Below are 17,457 nucleotides of genomic sequence, written 5' to 3' on the forward strand. Positions count from 1 at the left end.
ACTCCACCCTGAGCCATATAATGCTCTATCCACTAAGTGGGAATTTCTTAGTGCCCTTGCTGATTGTCCAGACACATCCCCTGGGCCAGACTGCTTCCTTCCTTTCAAAGGGCACGGCCGACTTCCTTCCCCGTCGTTCCCTAATCCGATGAGACCGATGACCTCACTGCCTGGTCTCCTTCCCCAAAACAACCAACCAACCAGACTGCCTCCATCATCAAATGATTAAACATCTGCCAGGAGTTTACCAGCGCCACCTCCTTGCCCTATTCAACTGCTTCTGGAGTGATGGCAAATTCCCATTACAATGGCACAAAAGTATCATCGTTCCAATGCTAAAATCTTGTAAGAACTCACTGGATATGGGTATTTACTGTCCTATTAGCCAGAGCAACATTCTGTGCTGGCTGCTTGAACGTTTGGTGAGCCAGCAGTTGTGTTGACTCCTTGGGTCTCGGGGGCTTCTGGTTCTGTGCTAGAGCAGTTTTCAACAAGGTCTCTCCACCATTGACAACTTGGTATACCTGGAGTCCGCCATCGGAACGGCCTTTTCCCACTGTCATCACCTTATTGCTGAAGAAAGCCTGTGACACCACTTGGCAACACCACATTCTTGCTACTTTGCACAAGTAGGGTCTCCAGGGCCCACTCCAGATTTTTACACAGAACCTTTTGTCACTCCACAACTTCAGAGTTTGTGTCAGTCCTTCACACAGTTCCCTCCGTATCTAAGAGAACGGGTCCCACAGGGCTCATACTAGGCGTCCCACTCTTTTTAATGGCCGTTAATGGTCTCGCAGCAGCAGTGGGGTCCTCAGTATCACACTTCTTATATACTGACGACTTTTGTTTGTCCTTTTGCTCATCTGCTGTTGGTGTGGCTGAACAGTGACTGCAGGGAGCCATACAGAAAGTGCAGTCAAAGGCCGTGACCCATGACTTTGAGTTTTCAACCACCAAGACTTGCGTCATGCGATTCTGTCATCGCCATCCTGTCCACCCCATTCCAGAACTTTACCTTGACGACCAGCTACTTAACGTAGTGGAGACTTATGGGTTTTTAGGACTGTTTTTCGATGCCCATTTAGCTTGGCTTCTCCATCTTCGTCAGCTTAAGCAAAAGTGCTGGTGGAATCTTAACTTTCTTCGCTGACTTAGTCACACTGACTACACTGACTACACTTTTGCAGCTGCACAAAGCCCCTCTACAGTCCAATCTTGACTAAGGGAGCCTGGCGTATGGTTCAGCATCACCCTCAACAAACATTTCAGATGCTGGATCCTATACACCATTGTGGAATTTGTTTCGTGACGGGAGCTTTCCAAATGAGCCCAGTGAATAGCTTCTCATGGAAGCTGAGGTTCCTCCATTGCAGATCAGGTGACAACTACTGCCTGCAAACGCAGCAGTCCATCTCCGGCAACAGCAGCCTGAATCAGGGATTACAATTGCAGTCTGTCGTCTGCTCCCTTCTCTCCGAACTCAGTCTTTCTTTCTCCCACCTTTCCTCCGCGTGGACTCATTTACACTTCCATGGTCCTTGCCTCAGCCGCAGCTTCGCCTGGATCTATCACAAGGCCCAAAAGATTCTGTTCCTCCTGAGGCCCTCTGCTGCCAGTTATTCTTTATTCTCGGTGAGTTCCAGGGCTCAAAAATAGTTTACACTGATCGCTCAATGGACAATGGTCATATTGGCTTCACTTATGCTCATGCTGGACATACTGACTACTACTCCTTGCCATTGGCTGCAGTGTTTTCATTGCCGAGTTGGTAGCCATCTCCTGTGCTCTTAAACATATCCGTTCCTGGACCAAGGGGTCCTTCCTCATTTGTAGCGACTCCTTGAGCACCTTATAAGCTCTTGAGCAGTCCTATCCACACCATCCTTTGGTAATGGCCATCCAAGGCTCCGTTTATGCCCTCGAACAATGTGGATGGTCAGTGGTCTTCGTCTGGAACCCAGCACATGTTGGAATCCCAGGAAATGAACTTGCTGACAAGCTGGCTGAAGAGGATACTTGTAAAGTGAGTCTGAAGATCGGTTTTCCAGAATCTGGTCTCCAATCGGTCTTATGCTGTAAAGTTTTTTGGATCTGCAATACCAAATGGCACTCCCTCAGTATGCCGAATAAATTGTGTGCCATAAAGGAAACAAGGAATGTGTGGATGTCATCCATGTGAGCCACTTGCTGGGACTTCGTTGTCCTTTGCCAGCTGCGCTTTGACCACACTTGGCTGACTCATGGTCACATCCTCCATTGCAAGGACCCAATCCACTGTCACTGCTGCTCTAGATTGACCGTAGTCGACCTCTTGTAGGACTGTCCCAATCTAGCTACCCTAAGGCAATCTTTTGACCTTCCTGAAGCACTCCCCACAATGCTGGGCGTCAGTGCTTCAATGGCTGATCTAGTTTTCAGTTTTATTCAAGAGAGAGGTTTTTATCACTCTATCTAAGAGTGGGCATGTGGCCTTCTCTACCAGGCCTTCACCCTACTAGCATTTTAACTCTTCCTCACTTCCTTTGGTGCTGTCTGCTCGACTGTATGTTTGTCATTTGACCATCTGCATTTCTCTGCCTTGTGTTCTTAGGCTGGAGTTTTTGTGTGTTGCAGAGTGGCTGGCTCATACTTTTTATTCTTCTGTCCAGCCAGCCCAGGCCATCAAAGTACAAGTAACCACAGGTAAAGACGCAACTGGTTTTCTTGTAAGGGATGCCATTTAGAAAAGCAACTACACAGCTGTAATCATTAGGTACCATTGCAATATTGCAGTTGAGAGCTTGTCCTCAAGTGCATTTTGCCTCAGTGCACAGTCCTTAACATCACCACCAGGCTAATAATGTATCTTTTCGAACTTGTCCCTGAAATATTTTTCCAGTCTGTCAAATCTGGTGTTAATCAGGCCAACCTTGTAAGAAATTTTGCCTACATCTTACCTTATAGCTTCTAATTTTGAAGCTATCATCCCTTCCACATTGGATTTAATTTTCTTCACTTCAGCTTTTACACTTTCTGCTACACTTGTCTGTCTGTTTTTATTGAACCTAACTCTGTACCCAGTATCCCAGTATCGAGTACAAGTTTGTCAGAATTTCACTTAACCATCCCATTGAATTATTTGCAGTTACATCTCCTTTCTCTGATTTCAGACTATTTGCCCCACTAATATTGTCTCTGTCAACATCAACACATTCAGATTTTGGACTAACTGTCCCACTAACATTATCTGAATCACTCATGCTGGGTAATTGCTTAATCGTTGGAAGCTCCATCACTGACGATGACCCTGTGGGTTCTCACATATTAATGCTATCAGTGCAAATACATAACTTGTCAGTCATGCTGATTGTTTGTGCTGTACTGCTGCTGCCGAAGTGTTGATGCTGGCGAACTCAAAGTCACCGCTGGTGGCCCGCGTTACCATGGCCATCACTGCCTGTATGCCGCCATTGAGGTCTCAACTGCTGCTGGCCACAGCAGACTTGAACTCAACATGCCTTTGCGTGATCTTCTTTCTTAAAGTTCCGTGACGAGCTTCCCCACACCTAGCTTTTGCTACAGACTCTCATGCATGCAGCAGCTGCAAAATCTTATGCTCAGAGCTCCCATGCAAACTGCCTATCATGCACTAGATTTTGGATCTGGAGCACAGAATATTGTAAAGTATTAGAATTAGAATTGTAATTGTAACAGGATTGCATTCATATCTCAGACAAACCCCCAACTGTGACGGTACCTAACTGTTTCTGCTGTTAGGGAACTTGTCAGTTTTACAACAAAATATATGCACTATCATAAAAAACCTTCCAGAGATGATGGCTATACTGCAATGTTACTGCAATGCTATCATCTGAGATATCGTTTGTTGCAATTGCATGAAGCATTTAAAAGTTATTAATTCAGAGGTTCATTGTGAAAACATTTATCACTGAGAAGTAATAACTTCTGTAGTGTTAAAGATAATGTTGTTGTGTCCTTGGACATGCCTTGTTTTTCTGGGATCGCTGATGTATTCGGCTCCACTTTAATATGTAACTGTGATTTATTATCGAAGTTTGGAGAGTTGCAACTTAGCCGCCTTTGAGATTGTCTGACAGTCTGCCATTTCTTGCAGCACTTTATGCCCTCCTAAGTGACCATCCATCATAAAAATTCCCCATACTGGGATTACCCACATCTGGTGATGCTGCTAGTCTTTGTACCTGGACTCGAATCTGGGCTCACTAGCGTTTAGCCGTACAACAAATTTGTCTTACCTCATACTGGGTGGCTGATTAGCTTGCATAAATAGGCATAACATTACAGTATACATTTGGTAGGTGCTTTGAAGCCATCAACTAACCAACTAGATTTGTGGATCTTAGGGAGAAGGGAAAAGGTGGGGGTGCGTGGTTTGGGTGGGGTAAGAAGTTATATGGATTGAGGTGTTAGTCCTTGTGAGGGGGCTGAGGTTTTAAGGAGGGACTGTTCAGTTTGTATCACTGTAAAAGCCTACAAATTTCTATACCTTTATATGTGTGTACTGCTGCTGCTTGATGAGTGGATATTTTATCTGTACAGTTACTTTATATTTTCAAAAACTGATTATTTTCATTGAGTAATTCACTTAGGTTTTTCATAACAATAAATTGTATATATTTAAGGAACATGTCAGTTTTACAACAAAATATATTCCCTATCATAAAAGTCCTAGCCCTTGTAATGACTATTGGAACATATACGTGTGGCTGCCCGACCAAGAGAACAACCAAATAGAGAATAGAAGGCGTAAGAGTACAAACATTGCTTAGTTGAGATGATGAGTCAACAGAAACATAACAAGACTGCAAATGTTAGTAACTTTATGATAAATCTTTCTTGTGAGTGAATAGATAAAATGTTCCTACTCCCCCCCCCCCCCACACACACACACACACACAGAGAGAGAGAGAGAGAGAGAGAGAGAGAGAGAGACTGACACTCTGTGTACACCGCACAGCTACATTGTGCCACTTGACTACATTATGCCACAATTACAGCTCAGCACAGCGTAACTGTGCAGTTGTAGGGCTACGTGTGTGTGTGTGTGTGTGTGTGTGTGTGTGTGTGTGTGTGTGTGTGTGTGTGTGTGTATTCTATTAGTTCTGGGGAAGAATTTGTCCAGAAGCTTGCAGTATTTTCAATCTTGCCTGTTTATATGCCTGCTGACAACTATATATGTTAATTATTATTACTTTTGCATTTTCTATTATTTATAGTTATTTAAGAACTTTCCATTACCATAGTTAAATGATAAAATGGATTTCTCTATTTTATCTATCTGCTACAAGAGGTGGGGCCACAGATTATTCTATAGTGTGGATCCGTGTACATGGGTCACTGTTCTATGTAGGCCTGCCACACCTACTGTGCCAACTGAGTATCAGCACTGAAAAGTGTTTTCACAGCTGGACTTTTAGACAATTAATTATGTGCAAAGTGACATTACTGTGAAACACACTGAAATACCATAGTGACCAAACAACTGTTTACTCATGATAAAAATCTTTTATGTTTTAAGTTTTTGTCATTTACTTGGTACAACTTCAAGAAAAGAAGTCATTTCGAGGAACTTACAGAATCGTACCTTTTCAGATAGCTAAAGTTATGAACCTGAAGGACAGTGTTGCAGTAGTGAATGAAGCTATTTTAGATGTTAAAGTAAATTGGCAAATATTATTGCTGTTTGTGTCTTCACTGTGTAAAGATGTGGATTTGGCACCAGATAAAATCAAAGGTAATTCCATAAAAAAATGGAAAGTCCTTATATATTCCATGTTGAGAATCTCATAAAAAAAGTAAATGAACTATTATTATTATTATTATTATTATTATTATTATTATTATTGTGATTCTTCAGTTTCTCCCGGTGTATTTCTTGCTCGAACAGTCCATGGGTGTACTGCCAGTCTATAGTGTTCAACGGGCACAACATTTTGGCAACAAGACATGTCGCCATTGTCAGGTATGCTGATGAACTGAACTCTTGAGGGCGGGCGGCTGTCTTAAATCCCCTCTCCTCGCGAGGCGTTATGTCCGCAGTCCACACCCGCGTCAGCCGTCGGTGAGACGCTGGCATCGGCATCTGTGGTGGCATCGGTGTAATTGCCTCATCTACCCTAGTCCCCCGTTCGTTTCCTTTGCTGAGTGTCTTTTTAATTAGACTCAATGCTGGTTCCCATGTCCTGCTGAGGTTGTAGCCGCAATCTAGGTTGATGAGTCCATCCCTGGCATGAATTTCGATAGCCTCTCTAATGACACTGTCCCAGTATTTAGATGTCTCTGCCAAGACCCTGGTATGTTGGTAGTCCATATCATGATTTTTGGACAAACAGTGCTCTGCGACCACCGACTTGTTGGGCTACCCATGTCGAGTGTGCCTCTGATGTTCTCAGCAATGATCTTCGAAGGTGTGCACTGTCTGTCCAATATAAGTCTTCCCACATTGACACGGAATCTGGTATATGCAGGCCTTCCGCAAACCGAGATCGTCTTTTGACACTTCCCAATAATGATAGTGTTTTATTTGGTGGGCAAAAGACAGTTCCTACTCAGTGTTTCCTCAATATTTTCCCTGATAGTGCGCCAGTAGACGGTATATAGATAGTGGCTATCTCTTTCTCCGTGACTTCTTTCGTCTCCACACACTGTACTGTAGCGGTGGGGTGGAGAGCACATCTGATTTGCCATTCCGAGTACCTGTTTTTCTCAAATACAGTTTTGAAGTGTTCCAGCTCTTGGGGCAGACACTCTGCGTCAGAGATGGTGCGTGCCCTGTGCACCAGTGTTTTTAGAACCCCATTCCTCTGCGCAGGGTGGTGGCAGCTATCCGTTTGCAAATACAGGTCGGTGTGTGTTTTCTTCCTGTATACCCCGTGGCCCAGGGTGCCATCCGCTCTAGTTTTGACCATGACGTCCAGGAATGGTAATGGTAATGTTAATGTATCTCAGCATGAAGAAATTCGACAAGCTGCACCACCGAAGGAGCTGTTTGCTGAGTGCTCATGCTTTTCTGATGAGATGTCATACTGATCAGGTTGTGCCAAACTTTGCTGAGGTCACGCATCTCTTGGATTCTGCAGCAGCTAAGAGAATTATGAAGCATGCTAGCCTCGCCTTGGTTCGTGAGAGGATACAGTTTACCAGACGCAGCCTTGAGTACCATTCCTGGATGTCATGGTCAAAACTAGAGCGGATGGCACCCTAGGCCACGGGGTATACAGGAAGAAAACACACACCGACCTGTATTTGCAAGCGGATAGCTGCCACCATCCTGCGCAGAAGAATGGGGTGCTAAAAACACTGGTGCACAGGCGCGCACCATCTCTGATGCAGAGAGTCTGCCCCAAGAGCAGCAGGGCATGGGAACCAGCATTGAGTCTAATTAAAAAGACCCTCAGCAAAGGAAATGAATGGGCGACTAGGATGGACGAGGCAATTACACCGACGCCACCACTAGATGCGACGCCAGCGTCTCACCCACTCACCCACCGCTGACATGCGGGCACGGACCGCGGAGAGAACGCCTCTCGAGGGACAGGGATGTAAGACGGCCGCCCGCCCTCAGGAGTTCAGTTCGTCAGCGCACCTGACAATGGCGACATGTCTGATCGCCAAAATATTGTGCCCGTTGGAGACTATGGACCAGCAGTACACCCCGTGGACTGTTTGAGCATTATTATTATTATTATTATTATTATTATTATTATTCTTTCTTTTCTCAGACGTTGTGTCTGGTCAAAAATGGAAAGTGACGCAGACCTTGATCAAGCGTGACTTCCTTTTAACTGTGCGGTATATGTTACATTGCACTTAGGAACTTTCGGGTAATTGAATATGTATCAATATAATAGAGGGAAACATTCCACGTGGGAAAAATTTATCAAAAAACAAAGATGATGTGACTTACCAAACGAAAGCGCTGCCAGGTCGAAAGACACACAAACAAACACAAACATACACACAAAATTCAAGCTTTCGCAACAAACTGTTGCCTCATCAGGAAAGAGGGAAGGGGGGGGGGGGGGGGAAGACGAAAGGATGTATCAATAATTACAGATTTCTGTAGTTGTATATACAACTTTGGATGTAGCTGTATTGCGTTGATGTACTGGTGGATATTTGTGGTATGACTCCTGTAGTTGATTGTATAATTGGTATAATGTCCACTTTATCCTGATGCCACGTGTCCTTGACTTCCTCAGCCAGTTGGATGTATTTTTCAATTTTTTCTCCTGTTTTCTTCTGTATATTTGTTGTATTGGGTATGGATATTTCGATTAGTTGTGTTAATTTCTTCTTTTTATTGGTGAGTATGATGTCAGGTTTGTTATGTGGTGTTGTTTTATCTGTTATAATGGTTCTGTTCCAGTATAATTTGTATTCGTCATTCTCCAGTACATTTTGTGGTGCATGCTTGTTTGTGGGAACGTGTTGTTTTATTAGTTTATGTTGTATGGCAAGTTGTTGTTGTATTATTTTTGCTACATTGTCATGTCTTGTGGGGTATTCTGTATTTGCTAGTATTGTACATCCGCTTGTGATGTGATCTACTGTTTCTATTTGTTGTTTGCAAAGTCTGCATTTATCTGTTGTGGTATTGGAATCTTTAATAATATGCTTGCTGTAATATCTGGTGTTTATTGTTTGATCCTGTATTGCAATCATGAATCCCTCCGTCTCACTGTATATATTGCCTTTTCTTAGCCATGTGTTGGATGCGTCTTGATCGATGTGTGGCTGTGTTAGATGATACGGGTGCTTGCCATGTAGTGTTTTCTTTTTCCAATTTATTTTCTTCGTATCTGTTGATGTTACGTGATCTAAAGGGTTGTAGAAGTGGTTATGAAATTGTAGTGGTGTAGCCGATGTATTTATATGAGTGATTGCTTTGTGTATTTTGCTAGTTTCTGCTCGTTCTAGAAAGAATTTTCTTAAATTGTCTACCTGTCCATAATGTAGGTTTTTTATGTCGATAAATCCCCTTCCTCCTTCCTTTCTGCTTAATGTGAATCTTTCTGTTTCTGAATGTATGTGATGTATTCTATATTTGTGGCATTGTGATCGTGTAAGTGTATTGAGTGCTTCTAGGTCTGTGTTACTCCATTTCACTACTTCAAATGGGTAGGTCAATATTGGTATAGCATAAGTATTTATAGCTTTTGTCTTGTTTCTTGGTGTCAATTCTGTTTTCAGTATTTTTGTTAGTCTTTGTCTATATTTTTCTTTTAGCTCTTCTTTAATACTTGTATTATCTATTCCTATTTTTTGTCTGTATCCTAGATATTTATAGGCATCTGTTTTTTCCGTCACTTCTATGCAGTCGCTGTGGTTATCCAATATGTAATCTTCTTGTTTAGTGTGTTTTCCCTTGACTATGCTTTTTTTTTATATCATTGCTGAATACTTCTGTTATCTTTAGTAATTGGTTGAGTTGTTGATTTGTTGCTGCCAGTAGTTTTAGATCACCCATGTATAGCAAATTTGTGATTTTGTGTTGGTATGTTCCAGTAATATTTATTGTATCCATAATTTGTATTATTTAGCATGTTGGATAGTGGGTTCAGAGCAAGACAGAACCAGAAAGGACTTAATGAGTCTCCTTGGTATATTCCACGCTTAATCTGTATTGGCTGTGATGTGATATTATTTGAATTTGTTTGTATATTAATTGTGGTTTTCCAATTTTTCATATTTAGGAACTGTATCAATTTAAGGATCTACTTTGTATATTTCCAATTTGTAGTAACCATGAGTGGGGTACACTATCAAAAGCTTTTTGGTAATCAATGTATGCGTAGTGTAGCGACCTTTGTTTAGTTTTAGCTTGATATGTCACCTCTGCATCTATTATCAGTTGCTCTTTACATCCTCGTGCTCCTTTGCAACAGCCTTTTTGTTCTTCATTTATAATTTTGTTATTATTATTATTATTTTATTATTATCATGATCATTATTATTGTTATGATTTAGTTTCTGTGGAGTTTACTCAGACTTCCCTTCACCAGATTGCTCCCACATTGTTCACATGTTCTTTCCATTATAGAGTTCTTTTGTACATTACATGAAAGAGTTATTTACCACCTATGCATGTTTTCATGAGCTCTCAGCTCTCTCACTTCTGAACTGGTAGAAGTCAGAAGACTTTATAAATGTGCCCAGCAGAAATAAGGTTCAGTACATCCAAGATTCCATACAGTACATACAAAATCAAGTTAAAGAGATGATATTCCGTTGGGTAGCAGGACACATCTTGCTATGGAAAAATAATGCAGCTGATGAAGCAGCCATGGATACGTGTATAAGGGGCTTCTTGATTCTTTGTCCCAGTCACCATCATGCTATCATCTCAATGACAAATATTTTGATCATGTACCAGTGTGAGAAAATGAATGGTTAGAAGTGCAAAACAACAAACTGTGGACAGGGATCTAGGGATCTGCCCTCTATTTCAGATTAGTGTGGTGTAGTTTGGTCATCCTCCCCCCATGAACCATGGACCTTGCCGTTAGTGGGGAGGCTTGCGTGCCTCAGCGATACAGATGGCCGTACCGTAGGTGCAACCACAACGGAGGGGTATCTGTTGAGAGGCCAGACAAACATGTGGTTCCTGAAGAGGGGCAGCAGTCTTTTGAGTAGTTGTAGGGGCAACAGTCTGGATGATTGATTGATCTGGCCTTGGAACACTAACCAAAACGGCCTTGCTGTGCTGGTACTGCGAACGGCTGAAAGCAAAGAGAAACTACAGCCGTGATTTTTCCCGAGATCATGCAGCTTTACTGTATGGTTAAATGATGATGGCATCCTCTTGGGTAAAATATTCTGGACGTAAATTAGTCCCCCATTCGGATCTCCAGGCGGGGACTACTCAAGAGGACATCGTTATCAGGAGAAATAAAACTGGTGTTCTACGGATCGGAGCGTGGAATGTCAGATCCCTTAATCAGGCAGGTACGTTAGAAAATTTAAAAAGGGAAATGGATAGGTTAAAGTTAGATATAGTGGGAATTAGTGAGGTTCGGTGGCAGGAGGAACAAGACTTTTGGTCAAGTGAATACAGGGTTATAAATACAAAATCAAATAGGGGTAATGCAGGAGTAGGTTTAATAATGAATAAAAAAATAGGAGTGCGGGTACGCTACTAAAAACAAATAGTGAACGCATTATTGTGACCAAGATAGACACAAAGCCCATGTCTACTACAGTAGTACAAGTTTATATGCCAACTAGCTCTGCAAATGGTGAAGAAAGAGGAGATAAAAGAAATTATTCAGAAAGTGAAGGGAGACGAAAATTTAATAGTCATGAGCGACTGGAATTCAAGAGTAGGAAAAGGGAGGGAAGGAAACATAGTAGGTGAATATGGATTGAGGGTAAGAAATGAGAGAGGAAGCCGTATGGTAGAATTTTGCACAGAGCATAACTTAATCATAGCTACCACTTGGTTCAAGAATCATAAAACAAGGTTGTATACATGGAAGAATCCTGGAGATACTAGAAGGTATCGGGTAGATTATATAATGGTAAGACAGAGATTTAGGAACCAGGTTTTACATTGTAAGACATTTCCAGGGGCAGATGTGGACTCTGACCACAATCTATTGGTTATGAACTGTAGATTAAAACTGAAGAAATTGCAAAAAGGTGGGAACTTTAAGGAGATGGGACCTGGATAAACTGACTAAACCAGAGCTTGTATAGAGTTTCAGGGAGAGCATAAGGGAACAGTTATCAGGAATGGGGGAAAGAAATACAGTAGAAGAAGAATGGGTAGCTCTGAGGGGTGAAGTAGTGAAGGCAGCAGAGGATCAAGTAGGTAAAAAGATGAGGGCTAGTAGAAATCATTGGGTAGCAGAAGAAGTAGTGAATTTAATTGATGAAAGGGGAAAATATAAAAATGCAGTAAATGAAGCAGCAAAAAGGAATACAAACATCTCAAAAATGAGATCGACAGGAAGTGCAAAATGACTAAGCAGGGATGGCTAGAGGACAAATGTAAGGATGTAGAGGCTTATCTCACTAGGGGTAAGATAGATACTGCCTACAGGAAAATTAAAGAGACCTTTGGAGAAAAGAGAACCACTTTTATGAGTATCAAGAGCTCAGATGGAAAACCAGTCCTAAGCAAAGAAGGCAAAGCAGACAGGTGGAAGGAGTATACAGAGGGTCTACACAAGGATGATGTACTTGAGAGCAAAATTATGGAAATGGAAGAGGACATAGATGAAGATGATGTGGGACATACGATGCTGTGTGAAGAATTTGACAGAGAATTAAAAGACCTAAGTTGAAACAAGGCCCCAAGAGTAGACAACATTCCTTTGGAACTACTGATAGCCTTGGGAGAGCCAGCCACGACAAAACTTGTCCATCTGGTGAGCATGATGTACAAGACAGGCGAAATACCCTCAGACTTCAAGAAGAAATAATAATTCCAATCCCAAAGAAAGCAGGTGTTGACAGATGTGAAAATTACCGAACTATCAGTTTAATATGTCATGGCTGCAAAATACTAACACGAATTCCTTACAGACGAATGGAAAAACTGGTAGAAGCCGACCTCAGGGAAGATCAGTTCGGATTCCGTAGAAATGTTGGAACATGTGAGGCAATACTCACCTTATGACTTATCTTTTAAGGAAAGGCAAACCTATGTTTCTAGCATTTGTAGACTTAGAGAAAGCTTTTGACAATGTTGACTGGAATACTCTCTTTAAAATTCTAAAGGTGACAGGGGTAAAATACAGGGAGCAAAAGGCTATTTACAACCAGATGGCAATTATAAGAGTCGAGGGGCATGAAAGGGAAGCAGTGGTTGGGAAGGGAGTGAGACAGGGTTGTAGCCTATCCGCGATCTTATTCAATCTGTATATCGAGCAAGCAGTAAAGGAAACAAAAGAAAAGTTCGGAGTAGGTATTAAAATCCGTGGAGAAGAAATAAAAACTTTGAGGTTTGCTGATGACATCGTAATTCTGTCAAAGACAGCAAAGGACTTGGAAGAGCAGTTGAACGGAATGGACAGTGTCTTGAAAGGAGGATATAAGATGAACATCAACAAAAGCAAAACGAGGATAATGGAATGTAGTCGAATTAAGTCGGGCGATGCTGAGGGAATTAGATTAGGAAATGAGACACCTAAAGTAGTAAAGGAGTTTTGCTATTTGGGGAGCAAAATAACTGATGATGGTCGAAGTAGAGAAGATATAAAATGTAGACTGGCAATGGCAAGGAAAGCATTTCTAAAGAAGAGAGACTAGTTAACATCAAGTATAGATTTAAGTGTCAGGAAGTCGTTTCTCAAAGTATTCGTATGGAGTGTAGCCATGTATGGAAGTGAAACGTGGACAATAAATAGTTTGGACATTAAGAGAATAGAAGCTTTCGAAATGTGGTGCTACAGAAGAATGCTGAAGATTAGCTGGGTAGATCACATAACTAATGAGGAGGTATTGAATAGAATTGGGGGGGGGGGGGGGGGGTGGAAGAGGAGTTTGTGGCACAACTTGACTAGAAGAAGGGACCAGTTGGTAGGACATGTTCTGAGGCATCAGTGGATCACAAATTTAGCATTGGAGGGCAGCGTGGAGGGTAAAAATTGTAGAGGGAGACCAAGAGATGAATACTCTAAGCAGATTCAGAAAGATGTCAGTTGCAGTAGGTACTGGGAGATGAAGAAGCTTGCACAGGATAGAGTAGCATGGAGAGCTGCATCAAACCAGCCTCAGGACTGAGTACCACAACAACAACTGTTTGGTCATCTTTAGCTTGCAGGCAGGTCCAGGGCTATGATTTGCCAAATATATCATTTGTCTTACACTCTAGTATTGTTACTGACTTGTAGTGACTTTCATAGGGACAGCATGTCGGCATGTTTTCATACACATTTCATTAAAATATTTCACAAAGTTTTTAAGATATTATTGTATCAAAAGGAAAATTCACTTGTGAAGACTATAAAATTTTCACTCAAGAGAACTGTGAATATGATTGATGTGTTTGACTTTTAGGACTCGTTCTGGACACCATCCTTCGCAGTTTCTCTGAGACAAGTAAATACTTATTAGGTGCTGGACTGGTTATAGCTCGACAGTGTTGTACATTAAGTTGTAAACATTTCACATCTTATGCAGAGTGGTTTGGCCAAACATTTGGGTCTGAAGCAGCCCAGGTAACACCATCAACCACATCTCAGCCAGCTTTTGAATTTCTTATGGGCTTTCTGGGAGAAATAATTCCTGTAGAACCAGCATACTGCTTGAGGGTCCACATCAATAAGGTATTTATGATCAATTGTGTTGCATGCAGTGCATTCTCTCTCTCTCTCTCTCTCTCTCTCTCTCTCTCTCTCTCTCTCTCTCTTTCTGTGTGTGTGTGTGTGTGTGTGTGTGTGTGTGTAATGCGCTATTCATAACATGTTTTTTTATTAACTATTATTATGTTGGCTTGCTTTTCATTATTCATCAGCACAGTTATGTAAGAAACTAGACTAATCGTCAAAGATCCATACAGCCACAACTAATTAGGTGAATAGTTTGGAGGATACCCTTCCTGGAGAGGAAGCAGTGCTTGAAGGACAGTATAGTTCCTTAGGTAGTCGAATTAAGTCGGGTGATGCTGAGGGAATTAGATTAGGAAATGAGACACTTAAAGTAGTAAAGGAGTTTTGCTATTTGGGGAGCAAAATAACTGATGATGGTCGAAGTAGAGGGGATATAAAATGTAGACTGGCAATGGCAAGGAAAGCGTTTCTGAAGAAGCAAAATTTGTTAACATCAAGTATAGATTTAAGTGTCAGGGGAAGTGTTTCCTGGAAGTATTTGTATGGAGTGTAGCTATGTATGGAAGTGAAACATGGACGATAAATAGTTTGGACAAGAAGAGAATAGAAGCTTTCAAAATGTGGCGTTACAGAAGAATGCTGAAAATTAGATGGGTAGATCACATAACTAATGAGGAAGTATTGAGTAGAATTGGGAAGAAGAGGAGTTTGTGGCACAACTTGACAAGAAGAAGGGACCGGTTGGTAGGAAATGTTCTGAGGCATCAAGGGATCACCAATTTTGTATTGGAGGGCAGTGTGGAGGGTAAAAATTGTAGAGGGAGACCAAGAGATGAATACACTAAGCACATTCAGAGGGATGTAGGCTGCAGTACATACTAGGAGATGAAGAAGCTTGCACAGGGTAGAGTAGCGTGGAGAACTGCATCAAACCAGTCTCAGGACTGAAGACCACAATAACAACAACAGTTCCTTAGGTATGTTGAATACCTTTGATGGACTGTGTAGGAGACTACCCACAATGCACACACACTAGCAGCAGCTCCTAGTTGTTTGGCAGCAGGCAAGCCATATGTCAGCAATGCTTGAAAGGTAGTTAACTCATTCCCTGCTTGGAAGAAGCAGCAAGCTGCATATGAGGATTATGTTCTTATATTAATGTTAACAAATTTATTTATTTGACTCTGCACTAATTTAAAAAAAACTCCTATTGGAACAAGAGCAGATAAAAGCAAAAATCACAAGTCATTAAACAAAAGTCATTTTTATGTAACTTCTGGATTATGAATCTATTAGTTGAAAATGTTACATACTTAATACCTGTGATTGGACCAATGTGCACAATATATTCCAACAGATACACACAATTTATTGTAAAATAAAGAAATTCTGTACAATGGACTAAGAATAGCAAGGAGCTAAATCAAATAAATCCCCTCTTTTTTTAATGCAAGGGTTCAATTTATGCACACTTAATGTGTCCCTCCCCCCTTATTTTTTTAAGTGCAAGTAATATTTCAATTTGTGTATAATTCAATGAAAATAACTCCATGATTGACAAGTGTGTGATGGGAAGCGAAGTTGCCAGCTCATATGCTTCCCCTTGGAGCCTACATCACCTGGAAAGGCTCTGCAGTAAGCTGCTTGTACCTGCAGAACAGGCAACACAGCATGCACTTGGAGCCCAAGAAACAAGTGTGACTGACTCAACTTGCTGGAATGTCAATCACAAAGTTGTTTTAATCAACGTATAACTATCTCAGTTTTAAGATACCACTCCTCCAGCCCCTCGGTCTGTCTGTCTCACACATCTGAATCTCCTAAGTGTGCGTAAACATTTTTAGAAAATCAAAAAGCAGGGGATTTACCTTCATTTTTCACAATCAGTGCATAGCATTGCACCTTACTCAAAAGTTCCCATGTGTGACACACTTTTTTCCTGGTTGACCTGGCACACCTGTGATCAGGTTATAATAATTTTAATACGAAGTTACTGATTATTATTAATTTTAATATTATCTACTGTGTTGTTTGGGATACAAGACTCTCACTTTGGAGGACTGGGCATCAAATCTCCAGTCAGCCATTGAGATTTGAGTTTCCTGTAGTTTCCTTAAATCACCTAAAGTTAATGTCAGGGTGGTTCATTTGAAGAAGCCATAGCTCACATCATGTCCTGTTCTGTCCAGTCACGGTTTATGCTTCCTGTGTCATCATTACGCCATCTTCATTTTCATATTCTGCATTCTATTCTTTGTATTTATTTCTTTAATGAACAATAGATTTTTCTGTTTGGCTCACTTTTTATTATGTATTTCATGACATAAATGTTTAAAGAGCAAGCTTTCATAAGATGACTTCTAACTAATTTTTCTGCATCCTGAAGGATTTCTTCACTATGGATCTATTGGAATGGAAAGTACATCTACTCTGATCTCTATACTCGTGATTTTTATTAAATCTATATGAACTTGAACTTCATGATTGCTCTTTAGGATTTGGGTTGTGCACTTTTCAGCTGTGTCTTTAGATGCTGGGAATCTGGTACTTTTGTGAAATTTGTTTGAATTTGTTTACTACAGTCTGTTGTAAAGTGATGGTACCAGTATTAATAGTAAGTAATTAAATTTAAAAACATTACTTTTAAACTAATGCATATAGTACTTATGTAAAATATGCAAAATTTCCATATAAATTTATAATTCACTTTTTCTCCAGGTGCCTGTATCACCACCAAACTGTAAAATTTTACTTGGGGATTACATACAGTTAGCAAAATCTAGACTCAGTGAACTCAATGAGGTACCTACTATTGGTCTCTTTGGGTTTGAAATGGTAAGTCTCTTCTCTTTTCTTTTACAGTGTTTCAAACTCTTGTGTTGTAGCTAAACATTAAATACAAGGTGGCGATTCCTCTGGAACGCGTGGAATTTTCAGGGGATTACATTATACCTGAAAAACTCAATGAAATCTCAGGGAATTTCAAGAATTTCCTATAATGTCAGTGAATTGTGTTTCTAACCTAGCATTGGAATTTAATTTCATTCAGTTTTATAAATCACAAATTTAAAATACTTTAATATTTTAAAATGTGTTAACTATATAAATATTATTCCATCTAAATTATGGAAATGGTCAAGCTACTGCTTATGGCCAG

At 40.9% G+C, this 17,457-nt stretch overlaps 1 protein-coding gene across 6 annotated transcripts in view; it reads left to right on the forward strand.

The window, feature by feature from the left end:
- The window catches only part of LOC126458295 (Fanconi anemia group A protein-like), a 240,518-nt gene that overhangs the window by 101,909 nt on the left and 121,152 nt on the right, over window positions 1–17,457 (forward strand). For 4 of the 6 annotated variants that reach the window (XM_050095235.1, XM_050095238.1, XM_050095236.1 and 1 more), the window contains exons 12-14: window positions 5,617–5,758; window positions 14,029–14,297; window positions 17,019–17,135. In XM_050095235.1, coding sequence (XP_049951192.1) covers window positions 5,617–5,758; window positions 14,029–14,297; window positions 17,019–17,135 — 528 coding nt within the window. The remainder of the gene's footprint in view (window positions 1–5,616; window positions 5,759–14,028; window positions 14,298–17,018; window positions 17,136–17,457) is intronic. The other 2 variants (XM_050095239.1, XM_050095240.1) reach the window with 2 other exon arrangements.

This window comes from Schistocerca serialis, chromosome 2, assembly GCF_023864345.2.
Source record: "Schistocerca serialis cubense isolate TAMUIC-IGC-003099 chromosome 2, iqSchSeri2.2, whole genome shotgun sequence".
Lineage (NCBI taxonomy): Eukaryota > Metazoa > Arthropoda > Insecta > Orthoptera > Acrididae > Schistocerca > Schistocerca serialis.